General features: G+C 51.0%; 3 protein-coding genes across 3 annotated transcripts; 1 reads left to right on the top strand and 2 right to left on the bottom strand.

Annotated features, from left to right (window-relative positions):
• Positions 1 to 2: 2 nt before the first annotated feature.
• Positions 3 to 13576, bottom strand: LOC107506024 (interleukin-9 receptor). The gene is given in 11 exon segments (XM_016136475.2): positions 3 to 2761; positions 2764 to 3079; positions 4746 to 4830; positions 6237 to 6342; positions 6876 to 7077; positions 7544 to 7689; positions 8227 to 8405; positions 8529 to 8640; positions 8965 to 9066; positions 12978 to 13149; positions 13559 to 13576. Coding segments are annotated over 11 exon segments (1611 nt in total). The 3' UTR covers positions 3 to 2588.
• A 3112-nt stretch (positions 13577 to 16688) lies between these two features.
• POLR3K (RNA polymerase III subunit K) lies at positions 16689 to 20189 on the bottom strand. Its single transcript, XM_016136775.2, has 3 exons — positions 20014 to 20189; positions 18815 to 18902; positions 16689 to 17505 (listed from the first exon to the last, which is right to left on the bottom strand). Exons 1-3 carry the CDS (start codon positions 20122 to 20124, stop codon positions 17378 to 17380), a joined length of 327 nt encoding a protein of 108 aa, XP_015992261.1. The 5' UTR covers positions 20125 to 20189; the 3' UTR covers positions 16689 to 17377.
• A 149-nt stretch (positions 20190 to 20338) lies between these two features.
• Positions 20339 to 23330, top strand: SNRNP25 (small nuclear ribonucleoprotein U11/U12 subunit 25). The gene is made up of 5 exons (XM_016136774.2): positions 20339 to 20578; positions 21321 to 21411; positions 21646 to 21751; positions 22334 to 22408; positions 22875 to 23330. Exons 1-5 carry the CDS (start codon positions 20537 to 20539, stop codon positions 22930 to 22932), a joined length of 372 nt encoding a protein of 123 aa, XP_015992260.1. The 5' UTR covers positions 20339 to 20536; the 3' UTR covers positions 22933 to 23330.
• Positions 23331 to 23657: the final 327 nt, after the last annotated feature.

Here is a 23657-nt window from a genome sequence, read left to right as displayed (position 1 = left end):
GCACGAACCCAGGACCTTCTGCATGTAAAGCAGACTTGCTAACCACTACACTATGGAACCATGTCTGAGAATCTCCTTTCGGAGCGATGAAAATATTTTAGAACTAGATGGAGGTGACGGGTGCACACTGTTATGCATACACTAACTGTCACTGAACTGTCCACTTTAAAACAGCTAATTTTATATTATGTGAATTTTATCTCGTAAAAACCAAAGAAAAAGAAACCATCCATGGCATTTCCTGACCAGGGTGAGTCCCTCCCATCCCCCCACTGCTCCCTTAGCTTGGCGTTTCAGGCCTCCGCAGTCCAGCCATGGCCTGGGGACTGGCCAGTCACGTTTTGGACACTTGTGCTCCAGCCATACTGTCCACTCAACTCCTCAACCCACAAGCAGTGTCATAATTCCTTTCGCCGGCCACCTTCTCCTACTCCTTCATAGATGCCCAGCAATCAGGGACCTCCTCGTCAGGGTTCACAAGGTCTTTTGAATCTTGCTCTGCTGTACATCAGATCTTGGCACGTGGTTTCCGAGGGTTGTCTCATCTCAGTAAGAAGAAATTAGCATTTTCTGAGCACCACGGTGTGCAGGCTTCTTGCTCAGCAACTCTCTGAAGTATTATTAGTCCCATGTACTGAAGGGGCAGGTGTGACTCGCCGACAGTCAATCACACGGCCTCAAAGTGGCTTCATACTCAGGTTCCAGTCCAGAATTAGGGCTCCAGGTGCCACCTAGAACAAGTGTGTGGTCAAATGAACACTGTCTCTGGCCACACAGAAGAGGAAAACCAGCTATGGGGGTCGCTTGTCTAATCATGCAGATGGCCCAGGTCTCATATGAAGTGGCATGAACCACACGGATGCTGCTATAAATACACCACCCTGGGGTTTCCCAGGGGTCAGCTCCAGGAAATGGACTTGCACTGGTATTTTTATATTTGGTTAGAGTCGAGGATGCCTACACCTCACTTCTGTACACATCCCTCCAACTTTCTGGACACTAAAGATATATCTAGGTCCTGCCTTGCCCCTGCTGGCCAAGATCCAGCTCTGCTGAGGCCCCCCACAAAACCTCAGGGGTTCTGCAGGCATGGTTGTTGGGTGCCTGTCTGAGCCAGAAGGGGCCTTTGCCTTTGGGGTCCTGGGGCTATAAGTGCTTTTATCTGCCCAGGCCAAGGCGACACTGGAACTCCCAGGGAGATTTTCTCTCTGGCTCAGCACCCAGAGAGCACAGGCCTTCATTTTATCCTACCTTCAAAACGTCAGCATCTCCAGCCCCAGAACTGTCCATTCCCAGCTCTCACCTGGCAGATAACCCCCAGCACCAGCCCCAAGCCCAGGAGCCAGGTAGGACAGGGTCTTCTGCCTTAGGCACCCAGTGAGAGTGGTGGGGGCGCCCTGGGAGGGACCAGCCGGTCGGCGGAGATCACTGGCAGAGGTAGGGACACTGCTATGGGTTGAATCGTGTTCCGAAAAAATTCACATGTTGAAGTCCTAACCCCTCATACCTGGGAATGTGATCTTATATGGAAATAGGGTTTTTTTGGATGACCAACTCAAGATGAAGTTATTGAATCAGCCCTAATCCGCTATGCTTTTGTTATGAACAACATAAACTAAAGGTAGCATATTTAAACAATGGAATAACATTCTGCTATAAAAAGGATCACTGCCCAAGTCGAGGAAGCTGCAAAGAGCCCGAACGGGTCCTCTCCTAGCACCTAGCTTGCAGACTTACCGGCCTCCAGATGGCTCTGAGCCGCCTGGTTTGTGGCGCTTTCTTATGCCAGCCTTAGGAAGACTGATCCAAGCACCCCCTGTTTTGTCCCCCACTCTCTCTCCAGAGCACTGGGGGTGGAGGAGGTGTTAGAAGCAGGGCCCTTGAGTGGCCAAAGCCACTGCTGGGTGGTCACTTCCAGCCTTGGCTATCTGGGCACTCTGGCCACAGCTCTTATGCTCCTTGAGCCACGGAGGGATGAGGACAAAGAGGGGCAGGGGCTGGCCTCCCTGCAGCTGGTCACTGAGTCTTCCACTTTGCTATTCCAGAAGCCTGAAAAGCCCAGGAATTGCCAGACCCCAAACCTTCACATCTCCTCTGGGCCCTCCTTCCAGCTATCAGCGGTTTGGAACGGCCATTATATGCCTTTTAATCTCAGTAGGAGAGATACCTCAGGAAGATACAGAGAGAGGACACTCAGGCTTGTCATAGCATCTCATTTGTGGCCGGCCCTTTAAGGGGGTGAGGGCAGAGCGGGCTCTGGGGCCCATAGCTTTCTTATCTTAGGGGCCTGAGATCAATCCAGAAAGTAGGTAAGGAAGCTGGGGGATAGGGGTTGACAGGATCCTTAAGGCAGAGGTCCCTCCACACAGGTACTGAACAGAAAGGAAGGGAGAGGGGCCTCCTGCCTCCATCCGGACAGCACATCTGACATAGGTGGCTCTCCTTAGAAGGTCCAGTCCCAGTCAAGGGTCAGCTCCATTTTCCCCAAAATGGACATGATGCAGCTGGCCAAGTCAAAGCTCTAGAACTTTCAGGACTGAGCCGGCTGTCTGCCAAGGGTAGGAGGGAAGAGCCCGCCCCAGAGATCCTCATGTGGCCTGTTCACCAGGGCCCTGCTCCTGACTGGGACCAGCTCCCACACAGCTCGCTCCTTGCTGGGCATCCAAGTTCCGCTGGTCACAGGAAAGGCCACAGGCTAAGGCTGGGATGAGCTCAGAGCTCTGTGTGTTTCCTGGAGTAGTCAAGGGGTGGCATCCCCTTAGGCCAGGGCACAGTAGTCACTGCCACTGCCCTCTGACTGTGGGGGAGCTGGCCTGGTGGGGCTCGCAAAGACCCATTCCTCCTGTGGCAGGTAGGCCTGCGGCTGCCCTTCCCATCCCAGAACTGCTGATGACACGTCTGCTGGGAGGATGGTGCCAGTGCCTTCCTCCTCCTCCAGGCCCACAGATGGCCAGGAATCCACCAGGTCATAGGTAAGCGACGCAATGGCCTCCTGGACACTGGACTCCAAGGCTCCGTGTGGGGCTCCGACGTAGTCCTGGCTCAGCGGCATGCCGGCTTTGTGGGCCCCTGCCCAGGTCTAGAACAGAGCACATGGAGTCAGGCAGTGTGTTCAGGACTCGCCCTGGGAGCAGCCTCCCCTCCCACTCCAGGAAGACTCCTGACACCCATACCAAGAGACCAAGCAACACCCGTGCCTGAAACAGTCCGTCTTCCCCGCACATGCCAGCCCAGCCTCAGCATGGAACCCAAGTCCCTTCAGGCCCCTCACCACTCCCCCAGCACAGGGCCGGGTGCTCACAGTAGCCTGAAACAGGGTACAGATGGTGACAGGTACCAAGGACAGAGAAAATCCCTGACTGCTGCTCCAGGCACTTTCAGCAGCTACAGAGCTCACCCCAACGCCCACTCTCACGCACACACACACACACAAGACAGGAAATGTCATTGAGACTGGCGCCTTTGGGTTGAGGCAGGCAAAACTGGACCTCTCCATGGGGCCACAGGAGGCCCCCTCCACCTGCAAAAGAAAGCTGCTCTCTAGGTGGGACCAGGTGTCTCCACCAAATGCGCCACACACCACATCCTTGGTCACTGCCGGGCTATGGCTCCAGACCACCCTTGAGGTCTCTAAGTAGCCCTCGGTGTCACGGTTTTACAGAGTCTTACAGAGTCGGAGCTGGTTGCCCACAATGCAGATGACACAGTCCAGGGACAGTCAAAATCTTAGTCCCACTCAGTCACTGTCCTCAGCTGTCTCAGGGATCTTGTCACGTCTACTGCCTTGGGGAAAGAGGTGGACTCCTCCAAGGACAAAGTACCCCGCTTCAAGCTTCAAGTGATATTTTTGGACAAAGATCTTGAAAACTAGGCTCCCTGTTGAGAGAGAAAAGGGCTGGGCCAGGAAGCCATACAATTTCAGGAGGGGAGACCCTGAAAAGGGCAGGTCAGTGGACCCCAGGAAACACTGCCTCCCAGCCTTTGCTCAAAGGGAGGGGCTGGAGAGTGTGGGAACCAGAGACTGCCCATGAGGGCTCCTCCCTTCCCATCCCTCCTCCCACCAGGGGAGCAAGAACTGCCAGGCTGGCCAGGAAGGGAGGTCCGCACAGAGGGTCAGATGAAATCCTCCAGGTTGGTCTCAGCTAGCCTTTGCCCTATGGGAGCTCACCAGGATCCCACAAAGGGGAAAGTGTAGAGTTTACTCATTGGCCAAGGTGCCAGCGTACTTCCCAGGGAGACCAAGAGGGGCCAGGCACTCCACAATGGCCACCCGAGCAAGTAGCCCAGGGACCAGTGAGAGCCCCAAGTACAGCTCAAACATTAGAGACCCTCCCCACTGCCACCAGACACAGATGCTTTCAGAGATTAAGAAAGGATGAGACGTGGCAAGTGCAGACAGCTTCCATCATTTGCACCTTGAACTGACTGTTTACCTCAAAGGGGCTGCTGCCAACCAGAAGAAATGGATAATGTCACAAGAAAGCGTACATTTTCCCATCAACAATGGAATTAGAGATAAGAAAACAAAAAGAAATCAGCAATAAAAAATGAAGCTAAACTTTTTTGTCCATTTGAGACACAGTGTGTAAATTTAAACCCACTGTATATACCAAAAAAAGCTCAAAGCACTGAGAAAGGCCCCCATGCTCACCCCAGCCCTCACCCAAAGCCCACATCCTTTGCAGCCAGATACTCGGGCATCCCCTGCTCTGCCCCCAGCCCTCTGCAGTGGCCAGTGCACGCACCTGGAAGTTCCCGTTGTGCACACTGTAGAGAGGCTGGAAAAATGCCACTGGAGAGGGCACATTCTTGTAGAAGGTGCTCTTCACCCTACGGCCAGGAGAAGACAGTCAGAGGCCTCCTCAGAAGGAGCTTCTCCAGAGGCTCAACTCCAGGAAGCATGAGGTCACTGCAGGGAGCTGAGCTCTCTTCCAACCGTCAGGTGACCAGCCCTGCGTCTTCCATGCTGATGCCATGCCGTCTCCTCTCAGTGGGTCCACACCAGCACTCAGGGCAAGGCCCTGCACCTGGTACCCCGCGGCCTCCCTGGCTAATGACCCACCCCATAGAACTGATTTATACCAAGACATGTGTCCTTTACAAGGTGAACTGTGGTGCTGAGTGCAGGGACAAGGGGAACCAGCACCTCCAGGAACCCTAGCTGCGTCACTAGCAGACAGATGGCAACTCCCCGCCCTCCCGACTTCTCCCTGAGCACCGGATCCATCTGCCCTGGGCCCACTGGTCCTCCCACGAGGATGTGGCACAGGGCTCTAACTCAGTAGGTCCAAATCAACCTCACTGACCTCCACGGGGCCTGCACTCTCCAGTTCCCCACCGCAGGGGTGACATCAGGAGTCACCGATAATATCTCCTCTGCCCTCACATTCTCCCCAGTGTCTCTTCCTAAGTCCTGGCAATTCCTTCCATTTCTCTACTTCTTTCATCTGCTCAGGCCAAACTTTCTGTCTCTGGACCCCACCACTTGCCTCCCAGCAGGTTCTCCCATCCCCTTGGACCCCAACAATCCAGTTTCAAAATATAAACTAGATCATGTCACACACTCTTTAAAACAAACATTTCAAGTGCTTTCCTTTGCTCCAAAGACAAATCTGGCACCCTCCTCCACCGTCTCGGCCACACCCATCAGGCCCCACATAGAACCCCCTCCCTTCCCAGCCCCCAACCCATTGCTCTTTTTGTCCCACCTCCTCTCATCTTCTCTGCTACCCGTCTGAACGTTTCCTGCGGGTCCCCCTTGTAACCTGACATGTGTGATGGCTTATTTCAGGAGGGCCCTCATGTCCTCCAGAGCATCCACCAGAGCTGAGAACTGGATCCTGTGCACACCAGATGCCCAAAACTACATTTTCATAGAATGTGTTAGCAAGTGAACAAACCACCAAGCGCCTCCAGGGGCTGGAGGCAAAAACCCCAGGCAACTTGATTCCCAGGGACTTTGGGTCCCTCCTTGGCTCTTTTTGGTTACACCACCCCCCTCCCCACCTCAAAACCTGGCAACTTGGGAATTCCCAGTTGGTCCAAGGCAGAGGCTTGAAACCTTTCCATCCAGGATCTGATGGTGGGGAGGGGAGGAACACAGGGGCAGGGGTGCCCCACCACACACATATGCACACACACGGACACACACACACATCCACATGCACACACAAATTCTCACACACACATGTAATAACACATGTACACACACGCACACACAGCCCTTGGCTACCGACCTGGGTGACAACTTGAACAGCAGGTAGGTCATGCTGGTCAGCAGGAGAAAGATGGCCACAGCGACGAGGATGCTGTTGGTCTGCCCCAAAGGCGCGATCAGGGGGTCTGTGAGCAGGAAGGGCCCAGAGCTGTGAGCAGCCTCAGCCCCAGGACATTCTTCCAAACCTACATGGCGAAGGCACCCCGGGCTCTGGGCCTATGTGGAGAGTTTGTAAGGGGCCTTGGAGGTTTGTGTCATGCCTGCTAAAGTACTTGTGGCGAATCACATGTCCTTGGGCCTCACCTTTCCCTTCTGCAAGGCCATCGGGGTCAGTGGCCTTCCCAACACATCTCTGTGCACAAAAGGTAGCCCAGCCCTCCCCAAGTCTCCAGAGACAAAAGCGCCAGGCCTTGGCAGGCAGCCCGGGACCACACTCGCTGCCAGTCACAGCCACTGACCACAGGTTCCCAGGGAAGCCAAGCTTGACAAGTGGTTGTTCCTCCATACACACCTCAGACATGCAGGCTGGGGTGGTCAACCTGAGGTGTGCCAGCCTCGGGGACAGTCCCAGGAAGGTTAAAGGGTGGGAGGGTGCAACCGACAGGGGAGGGGAGCCCCAGCCCAGACCCCCGGAGGGCAGCAGCCACACAGTGCCCACCCTGTCTCTGGAGAATAGGGAAGAACACGGGCTGGCACCACTCGCTCCACTGGCCCTCGTAGCGCTCCTGCTCCGCGACAGCATCCTCCGGGGTGATCAACTGGACGCGCAGCCTGGCCTCGTAGGTGGAACCGCGGCCCAACTCAACAGCTTCAAGGGTGAGCTGGGTCACCCCAGTGATGTGGCCCTTGTGCTGGGCCTGCTGTGGGGTGAAGAGACTTAGGGTTTGCAAAGGGCGGGACAGGGTCTGTCAGCCCTTGAGAACACCCACACACACACAGAGCCACACTCACCACACTCACAACCATATGCACGCCGGCAAACTTAGACATGTATGCACACACCTATCCACGGGCACATGCCTCCACTCATCTATCTGCTTGTGCACTCACAAACACACACACACAAACACATTCCTCGCTCATACACATAGGTCACCCATGAGCACTCACACATATAAACACATATATTCACGGCTACACAGGCACACTCGCCACGCTTGCATGCACACTCACACAGACATATCTGCATACTCAAATACACATGTGCACGTTTGACACATACTCTTGGCTCTGGTCACCTCCTCTCCTCATGTGGGATGAGGAGCGGCCCTGGGCTGCTGCTCCCAGGAGAGAGAGAGGCCCTAGGGTTGCCGGCCCAAGCATTACCTCCCAAGCCTCTTCCTGCCTCTTGAAGGCCAGCTCATAGCTGAGCAGCGAGGCCAGCGGCTCCAAAGTACGACTGATGCTCCAGGTAAGGACATAAGAGCCGGAGCTGATGTTGCTCTGCAAGTCAGAGGGAGGGTCCAGCTTCACTGAAACAGAAAGAGGCCATATGAGGGCGTGTCTGTCAACACACCCAGGACTGGGGGTCTGAAAGGTTCCTTGGACAGCCATGATCAAGGCCCTCTCAGACCAGGTGCCTCACTGGGAGGCGGGTCCAGAGAAGCGCAGGTGAGACAGGACAGCAGTGATTTCCTCCAGCCCCTGTAGCCAGACAAGGTGATTCTCAAAGTTTGCCCTCCCTCTCCTTCAGAAGCTGCTGCTGGAGGTTCTTCCCAGTGTCTCACTGGAGCCCTTCCTACTGTGACCGAAGTGCATTTCAAGTGATTCAAGCTGCAGCCCCCGCCCCAATTCAAAGTCCTGCACCTTTGTCATCCTCCAAAATCTAACCCCTCCAGTAACCAGCGGGCGCTCCCCTCCCACGTCCAGTCTGAACCTTAGCCCCTGATCTTCCTTGGCGGGGACTTAGAGCGCTCACTAGGCATGGAGGTTACAGTCTGCAGAGCCCTGCCCCCAACACCTGTGCAGCCAGGATGTTCCTGGCCAAGCTGCCCCAACCTAGGCCTTACCATGTCTCCGGGGCAGGTACTGGGGGTCCACCAGGCTGACCTGTTCCTTCCCAGAGATGTTACGGTGCAAAGTGATGGTGAAGTTGTCAGAAGGCAAAAGCACCTCCTCAGGTGGCAGCTCCACAGTGCATGTGCTGACCCGGAAGGCACACCTGTGCTTGCTGCCCGGCTCATGGTTTCTAGAAAGAGTGTGCGTCAACACCAAGAAGCTGCTGCACCAGCCAGCCCCCTGCTGTCGCTATCATGGGGACCCTGTCCTCACCCCTGCCCCTTGCCCACATGGGCCTGGCCCCCAGCCTCACCTGGTGAAGAGGAGCCAGGGGCTGGAGCCCTGCCCCAGCTCTGGGGTAGACCAATGGCAGTCAATCCTGAGGATGTTGTTGGTGAGGCAGGTGAAAGTTCCAGGCCCCAGCCCTGGGAACAGTGATGTTGGGAGCCCACGGTGGCTGCTTCAGGGCAGGGCTTGGGGAGGGGGGAGGGGATCTGACAGCTGATACCCTGACAGGGCAGTCCCCAGAGAATGATACCAGGAGAATTCATCAAGGGCAGGGCTGGAAGACCTGGAAGGTCATGGGCTCTGACCCATGGTACATGGGTGAGACTAGAGTCCAGGCTGGTCCCTGAAGGACAGGCCCCAGCACAGCTTGGGCTAAATCCTCCCCCGTGGAGTCTGACAGAGGACAGCCCTGTCCTCACAGCGCTCCCCTGCCCAGTTCACACAGCCACTAGCGCCCTCACCTCCTCCTTCCCCTGGTGCCAGGACTCCCAAGCCGACCCAGCCGCAGACCAGGAGCCAGGCGCCCATCCCTCGCTTTGGAGCCTCACTCTCCAAGGTCCAACCTGCAAGGGACAGGATCAAGGGGTTCCATGTGAGGAACACCCCCATGAAATGCTCCCTGTGAGGGGTGCTCCCCAACGGAGTGCTCTGAATGGGTCACTGCCTACACTCTCGCCGTTTCCTGTGAAAGAGGTTGGGCACCACCATCTGAGCTGCACCAACAAGCAACTGAGGCTCGGGAACATCAGTCAACCTGACCAAGGTTCCTGGCTGCAGCATACAAGAGGGCGCCCTCAAACTCTTCCTGGGTTCTGGACGCCGAATCAGCTAAGTGCCTGAGTCTGCCCAGAAGGCTCCTCTCTGGCACTGGTGACCTCTGCCAGCCTAGCTCCCTGTCCCCGTAGCCAGATCCCATACTGCAGGGGAAGCAGAGACAGGGAACCTGTTACCACTGGGATCCGTCGCAGGTATGATTTCATGAACTCTTCGTCGTCACACCCCGTTCCGACTGTGTCACATGCATTGTGTAACATGCACTGGAATTCCCTCACTTGTCAGGCAGAAAGACTATCGAGGAGGGGAAGTGCGTTGCCCAGGGTCATGCAGCTAACTTCTACATAGATTCTATCTTTTTTGTCTCCTTTAATAAAGACCTAACCCAGCGTTCTGCTCCAGGAAGATGTAGGAGGATGGCAGTGGGGTGTCCATGCAATAAAGGCGTATCCTAAACTCTGTCACACCCCTGTTCGGAGGTGCTAGCCCAAGCCTCAGGAACCCCCGGGGTAGTCAGAGGTTAGCTGGAGACAAGGGGCAAGGGGCTGCATGTTAGGAAGTGCCTGGGTGCATGCAAAAAGGCTGCTGACACCCTATCACCCCATTTGCAGCTCCAGATGGTACACTGATAGCTCCTAAGCAGGAAGCAGGGCCAGCTGGGTTACGCAAGCCTGATGAGTGATAAGGAAGCAAAAAGATGCAGGCATACACATGCTCACTAGACAGCAAATAGCACTCCAGACCCACCCCGCAGCGCCGGCAGATTATCTGTGTACCCACAGGACAGACCTTGTTAAGATCAACGATCAGGAAGACCTCACCCTTCCCTAGAATGAACCGTTACCTGGCCCCACTCATCAGTCCCCTCCTGCAGCAGTTACTAGATACTAGATGGAGATGGGCATGCAGCCTGACAACAGGGCATGTGAGGGCAGCATCGGAGACAGCACAGGACCTGGGGGACCTCAGGAACAGTAGCCACTTTTCAGCTAAGAGGCTGAGCCTAGGCTCCAGGGTGGATGACCACTGCCCTAGTAGTGGAGGGGCACCTGCATCTGTGCAGAATCAGGCCAGCCCAGCCATGCACTAACCCAGGAGCAGGTGGCTCGAGAGCATGGAATGGGGTGGCCCAAAGCACAGTAGGCCTCAGGGGCCAGGACCTGTTGTGGGGGAGCCTCAGAGAGTTGGGCAGGATCATCCTAGGGTGATGGTCCCTGCTTTTACTTTTCAGAAAACACTTGCATTTGTAAGTAGGGTGGGTAAGGTGGGGCCATTGCCCTTTCAAAGATGAGAACACTGAGGCCAGAGAGACCAGGGCTTGCCCAATATTTGGCACCTGACATTTCCCTTCTTGGCACATGACCCATTTGCTCCCAAGCAAGGCTGCGAGGTACCCGGCTCCCCCAAAGCATCACTGGTCTCTTTCCTCAGGGCTCCTCATGCAAAAGGACAAAGATTACTGAGTCAGGGCCACCTCTGTCTTTGACGGCAGACACTGAGCCAGATGGTGCCTAAACCCCCACCTGCATATTCCCTGGTCCTGTAAGAGGCACTGGGATGACTCTGGGACCCTAATCACAGCCCAGACAATAATACCAGGTCCCAGGAGGAGAGGAAGCCAGTGTCTGCTCCTTTGAGACAGAGCTGCCCCCTGACACCTCCAGGCATGCTGGGGAGCCTACCTGACCTTACCACCCAGCACTGCCCCTCTCCCATTAGGTCCGTGGACACAGCCTTCAGCCCACAACCACTCAAGTCCCTTTTCAGGATCTCATCTCCTCCATGGCCTCGGGGTTGAGGTCAGCTTTCCTGCCATGGTTTCCTGATGTCTCATGAAGCCGTGGGCTGCCTTGCAGCCTGATCCCTGCCTTAAGACCCACAGATACTGCCAGGGGCAGGTCTCCAGAGAGACTCAGCCGCTCACCCTCCCTGGCCCTCAAGCCCTGAGCGCGCACCTGAGGCAGAATCCCGGGCCAAAGCTGGCCTGTCATAGGAGCTGGCAGGGTAGCCCTCGGCTCCTTAGTGCCTCACAGCACACCCTCTGAGTTGGCTACCAATTACTGCATCCACTTACTATCCCCTTTGACATAGAGTCTATTTAATATTTTTTCATAGGGAGAACGTGATATCCTGTTATTCTCCTCACTCACACAAGAAGCTGACAGACACAGAAGTGGTTGGGATGGGGCTGCTAATTGAAGGGGCACTTATCTTCTTTCTGTCTTCTCTCTGGTGGAGGAGGAGGAATAAATTCAGACCTGGCCTCCCAGAAGCAGCTGGAACTTGAAGGACCTAGGGACTATACTAGAAAATGGGGCCAGAAATGGGAGCAGAAGCCAACTCCCTCTTTTGGCCACCCATGGCGCGGATGGGAAGCACAGATGCTGCTGGGCAGAAAGTGCTTGAGGACACTGTGCTTCTGTGGGTGATGCCGGCATTGGGTGGGGAAGGAAGGGAGCAGGAGAGGTCACGGCAGGAAGGCCAGCTGGGGTGAGTCCAGAGACAGTACAGAAAAGGCTGGAGCAGTGCCCAGGAGAGTTTTCTGAATGTGGTGAGCGGGGACAGGGGCGGCTTCACCTATAAGCACATGTCTGAGAAACATAGACACATTGGACAGGAGCGGTGGGAGAGATAAGGGCTGGACCTAGAGGGGCCTCGGGAGGACAAGGGCACAGACAGAGGGAGGGAACCCAGGGCAGGGAAAGAAAGAGGGTTAAATGGAAGTCAAATGGGCACAGAGAGGTAGAGGGGACCCTGGGTCCCTGCTGGTCTACTCCACAGGCCTGCGCTTCCCAAGATCACCTCCTGGCCTTCTCTCACACTGTCCCCTCTGGCTTCCTCTCCCATCACATGCCTCTTCCTTCATGAAGCCCTCCCTGAGCCCCCTAGTCTGTCTCCCCAGCCAGACCAGACAGGAGCAGGGGGCGGGCAGGTAGTGGGCAAGGGTTAGAATAAGGCAGTTCTCTTTGGGGAGACTGGATGTTAAATGGGGAGACATAATGCCCCTCGCCCTTCTCCAGTAGCCCTCACTGTCCCTTGGCAGCTTCCCTGTATCAGGAGAATCTATCTGATTTATGTTGCACCCCCTGTGCCCGCCCTGTTTAAGAAACACACCCTGAAACTCTCTGCAGACGCTGCCCTCTCTTCCCCTTCCTCTGCTTGGCTGAGTTGACCCTCTTTCTGGAATCCCACCCACATCTGCTGCCCCATCCACAGCTCCAAGGGTGGGATCCCCAGACTCATTTCTGACCTAAAGCCCCCAAAGGCATGGGGTTTGGGAGGAACTTTACCAACCTCAGGGCTTGGACGTCATCTCCACCCATGGCTGTCACGGCTGAGACTATCTGGCCCTAGAATGCCTGATCACACTCACTCATCTCCACCAAAGGTCAGCTCGGTCATTGAGGAAGCAAAGTCTCTTCCATAATTAGAAACTGCCTGACAAACGCACTGCCCTTCCTTCTGCCCAGTGGCATTCATGAGCCCTACAGGCTTGGAAGTGACAGTCTGTCATCCTGTGGTCAGCACTGCCAATCTGCCCTCTCTGGGAAATGCCCAAGGCAAGGACCCCAGACAAGGTAAAACTAGGTGGTACTCCTCGATGGCCCACTTTCAAAGGTCATCCGCAGGCTCTTCCTGGGGCCCTGCCTCTGAAGTTCCTCTGACTTGAGCAGTTGGGAAGTTGCAATTACAGACTCACCTTCCCAGATGCATCTGCTGGGTCCCGTGGCAAGGACTGTCCCTGTGCTCACAGCAAAGCCCCTCAGCCTGATTCGGGAGATAACTGCAGCAACCAGTGACGTGAGCCTCGCACAGCAGGCTGACACACGCCGCCCACATCTGAAACCACGAGCACATAGCTGAGCAGCTAGCTATCCCAAGCAGAGTTGAGAGGTGACTGTCACCACTTATCATAAACCCAGGAATTATGAGATAGGACCACCTTTCATTCTCTGTGACACTAATGGTTGCCAAATGTGGACTTTGGCGACTCATCCATTGATTGTCAGATGACCATTGCTGTATTCCTCCCAAAGACCACCCCCTACATGCATTAAATTAGTCACAGGAGGCGAGGACCCTGACCAGGCACAGAGCAGTGAGCCTCGTATCCTTCCAGGCTTTTCTGAGACCAGAACTGCAGATTCTACGTCCTCCAGCTAAGGCAATCTGTGAGCATTGGGAGTGGACTGGGTGTTAAACCTAAAGTAATGAAGTCTCAGTTAAAGAAAACAAACAATACAGAAGGAAATAAAAAATTAGAGTCCCCTTTTATCTCACCCCGGTAGTAGCCCCCATGAGAGGGTAGGCACAAGTCCCTCCAGATGATTTCTAAGCTCAAACGAATGCATATTTTTAATAGACTCATACTGCGCCATGAGCTTCACAGCCTCCTTGTTCCTCTGGTTATTTTCAGCACTTTCTAGATTAGCACATAAAATCTTACCTCATGCCCTTAATGGGAGTACATGCTATGGCTTCATAACCCTGCCAATGGCCATGTGGATTGTTGCTATTTGAATTTTTTGAGATATAACTGACACATAACATTGTATCCATTTCAGGTGTGTATGTGCTATTTTAAATGAAGATAATTAACAATTCTACGCATGGATCTTTAATCGCCAGGACGGGTACTTCTGTACAAAAAAATAGCTAGGGGTGGAATTGTGAGGTCTAAAGATTCAGTATTTTAAAATATTGATAGACACTGCCAAGTAGCCCTCCAGAAACATACCAACTTTTACTCCCACCAGAGGTTTAAGAACGCCTGTAACCCTCACGAACAGTATTATCAGTCTTTTTAATCTTTGCCAACCAAATAGTAAGATATTTCAATGTTTTATTTAGTAAAGATAAGCATCTTTTCTTCCACTTACTAGCTATATGTACTTTGTAGTACCAAATAAGTCATATTTCAGTGTGCATATGTGCTTATGTTTGTGTGTGTGCACATGTGTGCGTGTGCGTTCTGTGCATCAAACATCATGGGTAAGGTTTGGATACTTCAGAGCTGCAGCTCTCTCTTGAGTCTGAGAACACCAGACCCACAGAGATGAAAAATCAAAGGCTCGGGCCCAAGAAAACACCTTAGAAGTAACCAAGGACATAATCATACATCTTTCTAATAACCTTTTTTAAGAGAGCTTCCTTCTCTGTCACAGTCCCTCCCACCTTGCTAAAGCTAGAATTTACTAACCTAAGACCAGCAGAACATACTACTCACACCATGATCCCACAAGTGGAGACTCGACGGCTACAAAGGGAGAAAACCATGGCAAGGAAAAAGCCAGAGAGTAGCAGTGGAGAAAGGAGGTGGGGGGAGGCAAAATGGGTAAAAGAAGTCAAATATATGGAGATGCATGAAAACTAGACTTTTGGTGGTGAGCACTCAATGGACCATACAGATATCAAATAATGCTGCACGCCTAAAATTTATATTAGCAATGTTTCAGAAAAAAAAAAAGTAAATAAAATCTTTAAAAAATTTAAGTGAACTCTGTTGAATGTCTGGGTCACTGCTGGGACCTGCCCCTACCCCCCACTCCTCCCCAACCCCTACCTCTAGCCAGTTGACTGGAACAGCATGACACTCCTTGGTTCCAGTTAGGCTGGGAAACCATCCAGAGAGAGTGTGTTAAAAAAAGATATATATGAATATCATATATGTTCATATTAACACTATATTTATTGCAGTCTGTGCAATTATATGAAAATATTAAAAGATAAATTTAAAAAATAAAATAAAAAGTGAACTCTGTATGTCATGTTTTTTTAAGGCACAGTAGAGAGTGGATTTTTTTTTTATCAAACTGCACGGCAAAGGAGTTTTTTGTTTTTTGGGGTTTTTTTTTAAGGATTGTGTTTATTATGCTGTGACGTTAAGACTAGTCGACATTACCGGACTAAGCACCCATTACTGGCACTATTCTCAATACACAACAAATTTCTTCACAAAAATTAAAAATTAGGCAACCAAATTAAATTTCCAACTGGCTCATTTGTTCACCAAACAAGGAAAGCCACTTACTGATGGTGACTTAATTACGACTGAAGAAGTGTGTCCCAAGAAAATAAATTTAAGACTATCAGCCTTTTGAAGAAAAGTTGTTCTGCAAGTAAAGGATACTGGCAGCAACATTAATAGTCAATTAAAAGTAAGGTGAATGCTTTCAAGTGATTTTCCTTGGCTCTTGAAGAATCCACAGATGTTAATGAAATTCTCAATGGTTGTTTCTTTAAAGAGTCAATGCCTTAATGTTGAGTTGGGAAGTGACTGAAGGATTGGCTTCTACACACAGACTGCAAGGAACAACTAACTGCAAGTAAGAATATTTTCAAAGTTGAGAAAACACTATTTCAGTATAATTTAAAGTAGAATCAGCTAATATGTGTTACTATTGATGGTGGTAAAAATGTACGTGAAACATGAAAAAGCATAGATGGACAAAGCTTGTAAAACATCAAGTGTTCAAAGCCTATGGTTTTTCACTGTATTATTCAACAACAAATACTTTGAGGAAAATATTTACATCTCTCATCAGTACTGAATGTCAACACTGAACTTCACACACTTAACAAGCATTGACATATGCAGGTGTACATTCAATTCTGATGACAAAAAAAAAATTAAATTTGAACCCCAATTAAGCAAAATAGTATCCGTCATTTTCATCAATAGACCTTACAAAATTACAAAATATTGTATTCAATTATTATGATTAGTTTGAATTTTGTCTAAAAAAATTGTGGAAGTTGTTTTCTTGTGTTTTCCTAGATTGTGACTCTTGACCCACAAGTCAAAAATATTTACTATCTGGTTCTTTACAGAAAAAAGTTTGTAAACCCTGAAATTAACTATTATCTCTATTCTACATACTAGGAGAAGGCCAAGGTTCAGCACTTTGACTGAAGGCCCACACCTAAGGCGCAGGCAGGCAGGCTAACTTCAGAGTGCAAGACTCTCACCACGCTGCCTTTAACAACAAATGCAAACAGAACGACTGGCACCCGAGGAAATAAAATCAGTGGCATAAGCGGAAGATATTTTAAGGACATGATGAAATCACATTTGTAAAACCAGAACAAACTGTTTTGAAATAAAACCAATTAGAGATAATGGGCTCAGGACCTGGTCAACATGTTATAGCAATAAAAAACAATCAAGTGAAACTTAGATTACTATCATTTCTGGGAAAGAAATCAAGTCTCAAAAAAGTAAACATCTGTATTAAGGACATAAATTTAAGTCCCAAGACTTCATAAGCGAGACTTTATTATTAGATTTGAGAAAGGAATTAAGTTTGAAGCCCTGAGCAAATCAATCCATCAATTACCTGGCTCCTCTCCCCAGCTAGTCCAAAGTGCCCTTTTTCTTTTCGGAGTGGAAAGAACACAGAAAGTATAAAAATATAGTATCTAAGAAATTTATTGCAACCCTATGAAGCAAGAATAGAAATAACAAAGAAATTTAAACCCATGTTATTAGTAATTTTGTAACTAGTCCAGTCCTTAGTTGTCCATTTTGGAATCATAATTTGGGGTTTAACATCTACTTTTTTTTTTTTTTACATTAACTTCTTATGGCATTTAAAACACTGAGAAGGTAAAAATAAAAAATAAATTAAAAAACCAAAAACACTGAGAAGGCAATATTAGACTTTTCATTTTAACTAAATATTCAGAATAAATTTTGATTAAATAAGTCTGCGAATAACAGTTAAATATTTAGGAACATCTAATATACTAAATTAATAAGTTTTATTGGTTGTACAAACAACATAAATATTTAACAGTCTTGGTTGGTGGTGACAGAATGTCAATTATCCAATAAATGAAAAACAGAATGAACAGAACCGGAGACAGAGTGCACTTAGTTATGGATATTCCTCCCCACGCACATCTCCCTGGACATTAATGAATTCATCCACTGATTGGCAGATGTGCTACCTTTATGACACCCAGGCCAACAACTCTAAAAGGGTTAGCTTTCCACCAGCCAGCAAAGACCCTCAGGACACACAGCGCACACTCCTGGCTGGAAAATCACTGCAGGGAACAAGGTAAACAGACAATGACAGCAGCTGGGCCAGCCTGGCCCTAGTCCCTCCAGCGGTGTCCACACTGAGCGTTGCAGCATTTGTAGAAGGTGGTCATTGGCTCGTCTGCAGAGCGGGTCTGAAGCTGCATAAAATAGGCACGAGGATGTTCGCATTTGGGACATGGCTCTGGAAACCAGAAAAATAAACAAGTGACCCAAATTATTTAAAAAATGATGCTCGTGACCAATACACCTGATATAAGTAGGTGTTATGCAAAAGGCAGCAAAGACCATCCTCACTCGTCTGGTGGCCCTTGTACCATGATTTAAGGCTACAAACAGTAGTCTCGTTCCCAGTATGCTCTCACACTGAGGGAATCTGGGAGAGCCTGAAAAACACTCCTCTTCCCCAATCTGGGTCCCACTTTTTTTCTCAAATCTGGCTGTAGACTGGTTGGAAACAACATGAAAGGTGACTTGTGGCTGCTGTGTGAATTACAGGGTCCATGCCCTGCAGATTCCCCCTAATAAGGTTATCTCCATCACCCACTCATCTTCCCAGAGGAGCTCCCAACAGATGACCAACCCACCAATCCGCCTCACACCTAAGATAGACAGGCAGGCTAACTTCAGAGTGCATGATCTTCGCCATGCTGCTCCTAGCAACAAACACAAACAGGAACTGGCGCCTGAGGAAACAAACTAATAGCAGTAGTTCCTCAGGCTTTCTTATCAAGGTCTCACCACACATCCCATACCTTTTATGGTGCCCCAAGGAACGTACTTACCTTCAAAGTGATTTCACTTTGAGAAACTAACCCTGCTCATGATGGAAACACCTTCAAACAGTCTCAAACACCATTTCAGACATTAAGTGCATAATTCATCTTGTAATAACAAATTCTGCCATTGCTAAATTTTTAACATAGCAGATGTGGCTCTTGGTCTATGGGGGAAGGAGACAGCATTAATCTGATTTAGCTCTTCCTCTTCTCAACACAGGTTGTCTAAGGCTCTCCCCTGCCCTTCCTTGGTCACATCTATCTCTATTAGAAATGAATTAAGACTTGAAATAAACAATTTTTTCCTGAGACTACAATTCAATGCATTAGAAAAAGACCACATTTTTTTCCTTAGACTCTAATCTTTGTTATGCCTATGATTGTTGCTCTTGTAGTCACCACCTGTTGAGTGCCTGTTACGTGCCAAACACTGTAAGTCACTTTACGCTCTCACAATGGATTGGATTAGCTGAAGAGAGGTCAAGGAAAGGTCGTAAAACAGTAAGAACTCACCCTGAGTTTCTAGGCCTGCATGACTCCAAGGCTTGTGCCAATATTATTTGAGTAACAAATAAGTTGTTAAAGAACAAATACACTTTTTCTTTAAGAAGCCCACTTCATATAAGTACATCATAGACTCTGAAGTGAAGCGGTACAGTCTGCAGCCTCATATTTATCCACAGCTCAGTTATAGAAAAGGTTTTCCCCTCTCACCTGCAGTAGAGTCAACATTCTCCCAGGCAGCTGCTCCACCAAGTACATCATCCACTTCTTTAAGCTTCGGATACTTCCGATTTGTTACCTAACAAAAAGCAAGTGTTCAGACTCTCCAAGTCTGTGAACAGTACAAACCTGGGCCACCAAGCCATACCTCCTACCTGCCCTCAAGTGTCTCCCCAGACTTTCTTCCTTTGACACAGACTGAATGAATACTAAATGAAAACAGTGTTCCCATCATCACAGAGGACACTCCATTGGAATTTAGGGGACCCATTACTGGGATACCCTCTGAGAGTTGAGAGAGATTTGGCAGTCAGGGATCTCTGCAAGGACTAGAACACCAGAGCAGAAAGAAAACAAATGTCTCAGGTGAGACCCTCCTCTTCTCTCACACCTCTAAGATACTACTGGATAACCTAAGATGAGAGAAACAAATACAGCTGAAGCCAAAGAGTATTACTTTGCTGGGTAGCCCAGCCACTCCACCACCACCACCACCCCCTCCCCCCCCCCCCCCCCACGGCAGAAAGCTTTCAAAGCAGGTCACACTTGGCTTCTTTTCCAAGATTAACCACACATACTTGAAGCTTCAGGGTTACATAAGAGTTCACTTTTCCCATAGTTCCGGACTCTCAATTCCCACAAAACAGCAATACAGTGTAGTATACGAACATTAAGAATGAAGTAGCACCAACATGTTCTACTTCTAAAAGTAAAGGTGTACCACATGCATAATGGGAGCTCCTTCAAGAGCCCGGTGTTGCTAGGGCGAAGGAGCACCTTAGTAAGTGAAATCAGACAAGCAAGGCTGAGGGGAAGGGTTCGGTGTCAGCCCTTTCGTTCGCTTCCATTCAGTGCGCTGGGGAACTGCTGAGGGTTTCTGAGCACCCGACGGACTCGATCTGACTTAGGGGTTAACAAGACCAGTTTGGCCGCTGTTGTGACCACAGGGGAGCCAGGAGCCCGAGGAGAGGTAACGACAAAAACCCAGGGTAACAGCCTTGGGGAGGGACAAACGGCCGGATTCTGGATGTCCTCGAAGGTAGAGCTGACGGGAAGCGACCGTGAAAAAAGGGCAGCGAAAGAGAGGGCGGGGAAGGCGTACTCCGGGGCTGGTGGGCTTACAACTCTGTGGTAGGAAGCCAGAGGCCTGCAGGAGGTGCCCCGGCCCGGCGCCGGGCTCTGGGACCCACCTTGCGGGTGATGTTGTGCACATAGGGGCAGGTGTTGCAAGCGAAACGGTGGCAGCGCTGTCCCTCCTCCACGATCAGCCCGTTCCCGCAGCACGGGCAGAAGAGCAGCATAACGACAAGAGCGACCCCGCAAGCTCCCGGCAGCCACCGCGGCCGCTCGGACGCCGAAGCTATGCCCGCCTCGAGCTCTCATTGGTCCTGGCCAGCCCCTAAGCCCACCAATAGACACGCCGATTTCGAGCTCCCAGCGAGCACTGCGGCAAGCCTCGAACTTCTCATTGGTCTTCGCGGCCAGCCCCAAGGCCCAACACCCTAATGGCGGAACTGCGCGTTACTCTCTGTGCGCGCGCGCGCTCAGCCTCTGGCTCGCGGACTGGCGGTCCCGGCGGAGCACAGTTTGCAGCGAGGCGCCCTGGAGGAGGTGGAGGCGGTCGACCTGCCCGAGGCGCAGGAGGACGATGAGGACGAAGAGGAGGCACTGCCGCACTCCGAGGCGGTGGACGTGTTCCAGGAGGGTCTCGCCATGGTAGTGCAGGACCCACTGCTCTGCGATCTTCCCATCCAGGTGTGCGCGGGCAGGGTACCGGGGTAGTGTCCCGCTGGGCCGTGCGTTGTTGGGTCGTTGACAGATCGCTGGAGGTACTGACGGGGGCTGCGGCCCGGAGGCCTCAGGAAGGCACCTCTGGGCTTAAACGTATGTCTTAATCAGGGCCGGACCGAGGGTGGGGCGAGCGAGGCCCTTGCCTGGGGCGCAGAATTTAAAGGGACGCCTACCCGCCGCCCCCCAAAAAGAAAAATCTCCAGTGTACATGATATTTTAATACAATATGTTTAGAACTCAAAGTCGGTGTAAAGACGCCTATGAGAAACAAAATAATAAAGACAAGAATAGTATTACTGGTTTTTTCCTCCTCAGACTTCAATATTATTTTATCCATCATGGATTTTTACACCTGCCTCAACCTTGTCCCGATGCCTTGGTCTGGATTCTGGTGATCAGGGGCCCTCAGACTGGACTGACAGGTCCAGCATTCGTTTTCCTACCCACACCTTAAATGAGACGATCCAGGGCCGTTCATTCTTCTTGCCTGTTCCTACGCTCCTTTCTCGATCCTCTGTCCACTTTGGACTTTAACTAGAAAATGTGGCTGGAATATGAGATTGAGGTGCTGAAAAACTGAGAAATATGTAAACAAGAATTCCTTCCCTTGTCTTACGTAAAATTTTGGACAGTCAGCTTTTCTTTGTTGTTGTTTGGGGTGATAAAGAAATCTAGGGCTACTACTTCCACCCGTGGTCTTTTCTAGGTCACTTTGGAAGAGGTCAATTCCCAAATCGCCCTAGAATATGGCCAGGCAATGACAGTTCGAGTATGCAAGATGGATGGAGAAGTCATGCGTAAGTGCTGCCCTTCTCCCTTCAGGCCACGCAGTCTAAAGATTTTACAGGGACTGGTTGGTGGAACACTCAGAGGCCATGCCCAGGGCTGTTGGGGCAACCATAAGCCCACCCTGCTCAGACTTGAGTCTCAGTCCAGACAATGTTTGACAGGGCTCCTGGGTTCCCCTCCTGCCATCTGAGGCTGTGGCTGTGGGACCCACCATGATCTCCCATTTGTGTCCCTGGTTGCAGCTGTGGTTGTAGTACAGAACGCCACAGTCCTGGATCTGAAGAAGGCCATCCAGAGATATGTGCAGCTCAGGCAGGAGCGTGAAGGGGGCATTCAGCACATCAGCTGGTAAGTGGAGCAGTGTCTCCTTGCAGTGCGTTCCTGGGAGTTGGTGTGGGACTCCACAGAAACACTTGTTGGATATGTGCTTTTTAATCAGCTGGGCTCTGCTACAAAATACTAACTGGAGCGATGAGCTCCCTGTCCTGAGCCTTCAGACAGGACAGGTACCTCCATGCCTGGAAGTCCTGCCTCAGCTGCTCTTTCATCTTTATCACCCCACCTAGGCAGCTGGATAGTTTCACTTGGAGACACCTGAGAGCATTTGTGATGTGTCCAGAAGTGGTCTCCCTAGTTACAGATGGTGCAGGTATCAGCAGCCTATCCCCTCCTCACTTGGGTGCTGTCAGCCGTTCCCTGTTTCATTAGCAGGGTGTGTTTGGCCCACACAGACCTTTGCGAGTAGGGCCTCCTTGTAGCTGCCTCAGGCCTGGTGTAGAAATGTACAGGAAAAGAGCCCATTCCAGAAGAGGAGGCTGGCTGCCTTAGGCCCCACAAAGATAAGCACCATGAGCCCTTCTCATGCACAGCATTTGCATCCCAACTGCCAGCTAATCCTGCTCATGGTTTACCTGAATCCCTATCTTGCAGGTCCTATGTGTGGAGAACATACCACTTGACCTCTGCAGGAGAAAAACTCACAGAGGACAGGAAGAAGCTCCGAGAGTAAGTTCAGGCCACATCTTGAGCTACATACAGAGAGGTTTCTGAGCTGTGCCCTCTACTTCCATATGCTATTCCAGAGGGCTGGGACCCCTCCCAGGAAGGAAGCATCTTCAATCAGTTTCTGGGGAATTTGTCAGATTAGAAGAGTCCCTGGATATATTGACACCTCCTGCTGGGGGCCCTCCATACTAGGAGAATAGGAGGGAGAGGAGCAGTGTGAGAGCCCCTACTGCTTCTCACCAGTGGCAGTTAAGGGCTACCTACACAGAGCCAGGAAGAGGGAAGAAGGAGTGTGCATAGAGGTGAAAGGCTGCCCACTGGTACATTATGACCACTGCCCCCTCCTTGCCCTCCTGGACACCACACTTCCCACCTGTTTTCTCTTGGTTTCTTATAAGCCTCAGGTGAGGAGTCATTGGTGTATCCTTCTATAGATCAGACACTTGACACCTTTCTTTTCTTTCAGTTATGGTATCCGGAATCGGGATGAGGTGTCCTTCATCAAAAAGCTGAGGCAAAAATGAACCTCCAGGCAAGGACAACTCTGTGCTGTATGCAGCCAAGCTGTTCCCCAACAGCAAGAAGCCATGGGCCACTGTCCCCTTTCACAGAAGAGTGTCAAGGTACAACACAACTAGAACTGTCAGTGTGAACGCTGGGCCTTCAGGACTAGGACCTGAGCTTGACCCCCACCCCTGGGTCCGAACACCCTAATAGCAGATCCCACAGGGCTGTGTACGGAATAAATCTCTTTGCTTCTTAGTTTGAAAAGTCAAAAAGCCACAGTATCAGGGCAGGAGGGGCTGGTGCAGAAGGGAGGCAAGGGCAGAGAATGGTACAGGTGAGTCAAGATCAAGATGCCACATGGTCCTGTTAACTGTGATCTTTACACCAAGGAGGAAATAAAAGCAAAGTAGCTGGCTTTGTTTCTGCTTGTGGAGAAACAAACAAGGGCCTCTGCGAGACCACAGCTATGAACAGGCCCTCTGGCCCCAGGCCTCACCCAGCGTCTTACCCTAGCTCCTAGAAAGGGAAGGAGCTGGGGGCTGAAGTTTGAGCTGCCCGCTGGGCAGAGGGCTAGATTGAAGGCATTTCTCAGAGTGTGGGGAATTGGACAGCACATCCATGGGTCCATGTCCCACTGTAACTTCCAGTCACTAAGGAAGCAGGGGAGGGGCAAGGTGGGTCTACCTGACTGAGGGACTTCCCTGTTCTGGGGAATAGTGAGTAAGAGGCCAGGGGCCTGAAG

This window comes from Rousettus aegyptiacus, unplaced genomic scaffold (assembly GCF_014176215.1).
Source record: "Rousettus aegyptiacus isolate mRouAeg1 unplaced genomic scaffold, mRouAeg1.p scaffold_m13_p_8, whole genome shotgun sequence".
In the NCBI taxonomy this organism is placed as follows: Eukaryota; Metazoa; Chordata; class Mammalia; order Chiroptera; family Pteropodidae; genus Rousettus; species Rousettus aegyptiacus.
This window is presented reverse-complemented; position numbering and strand designations above follow the sequence as displayed.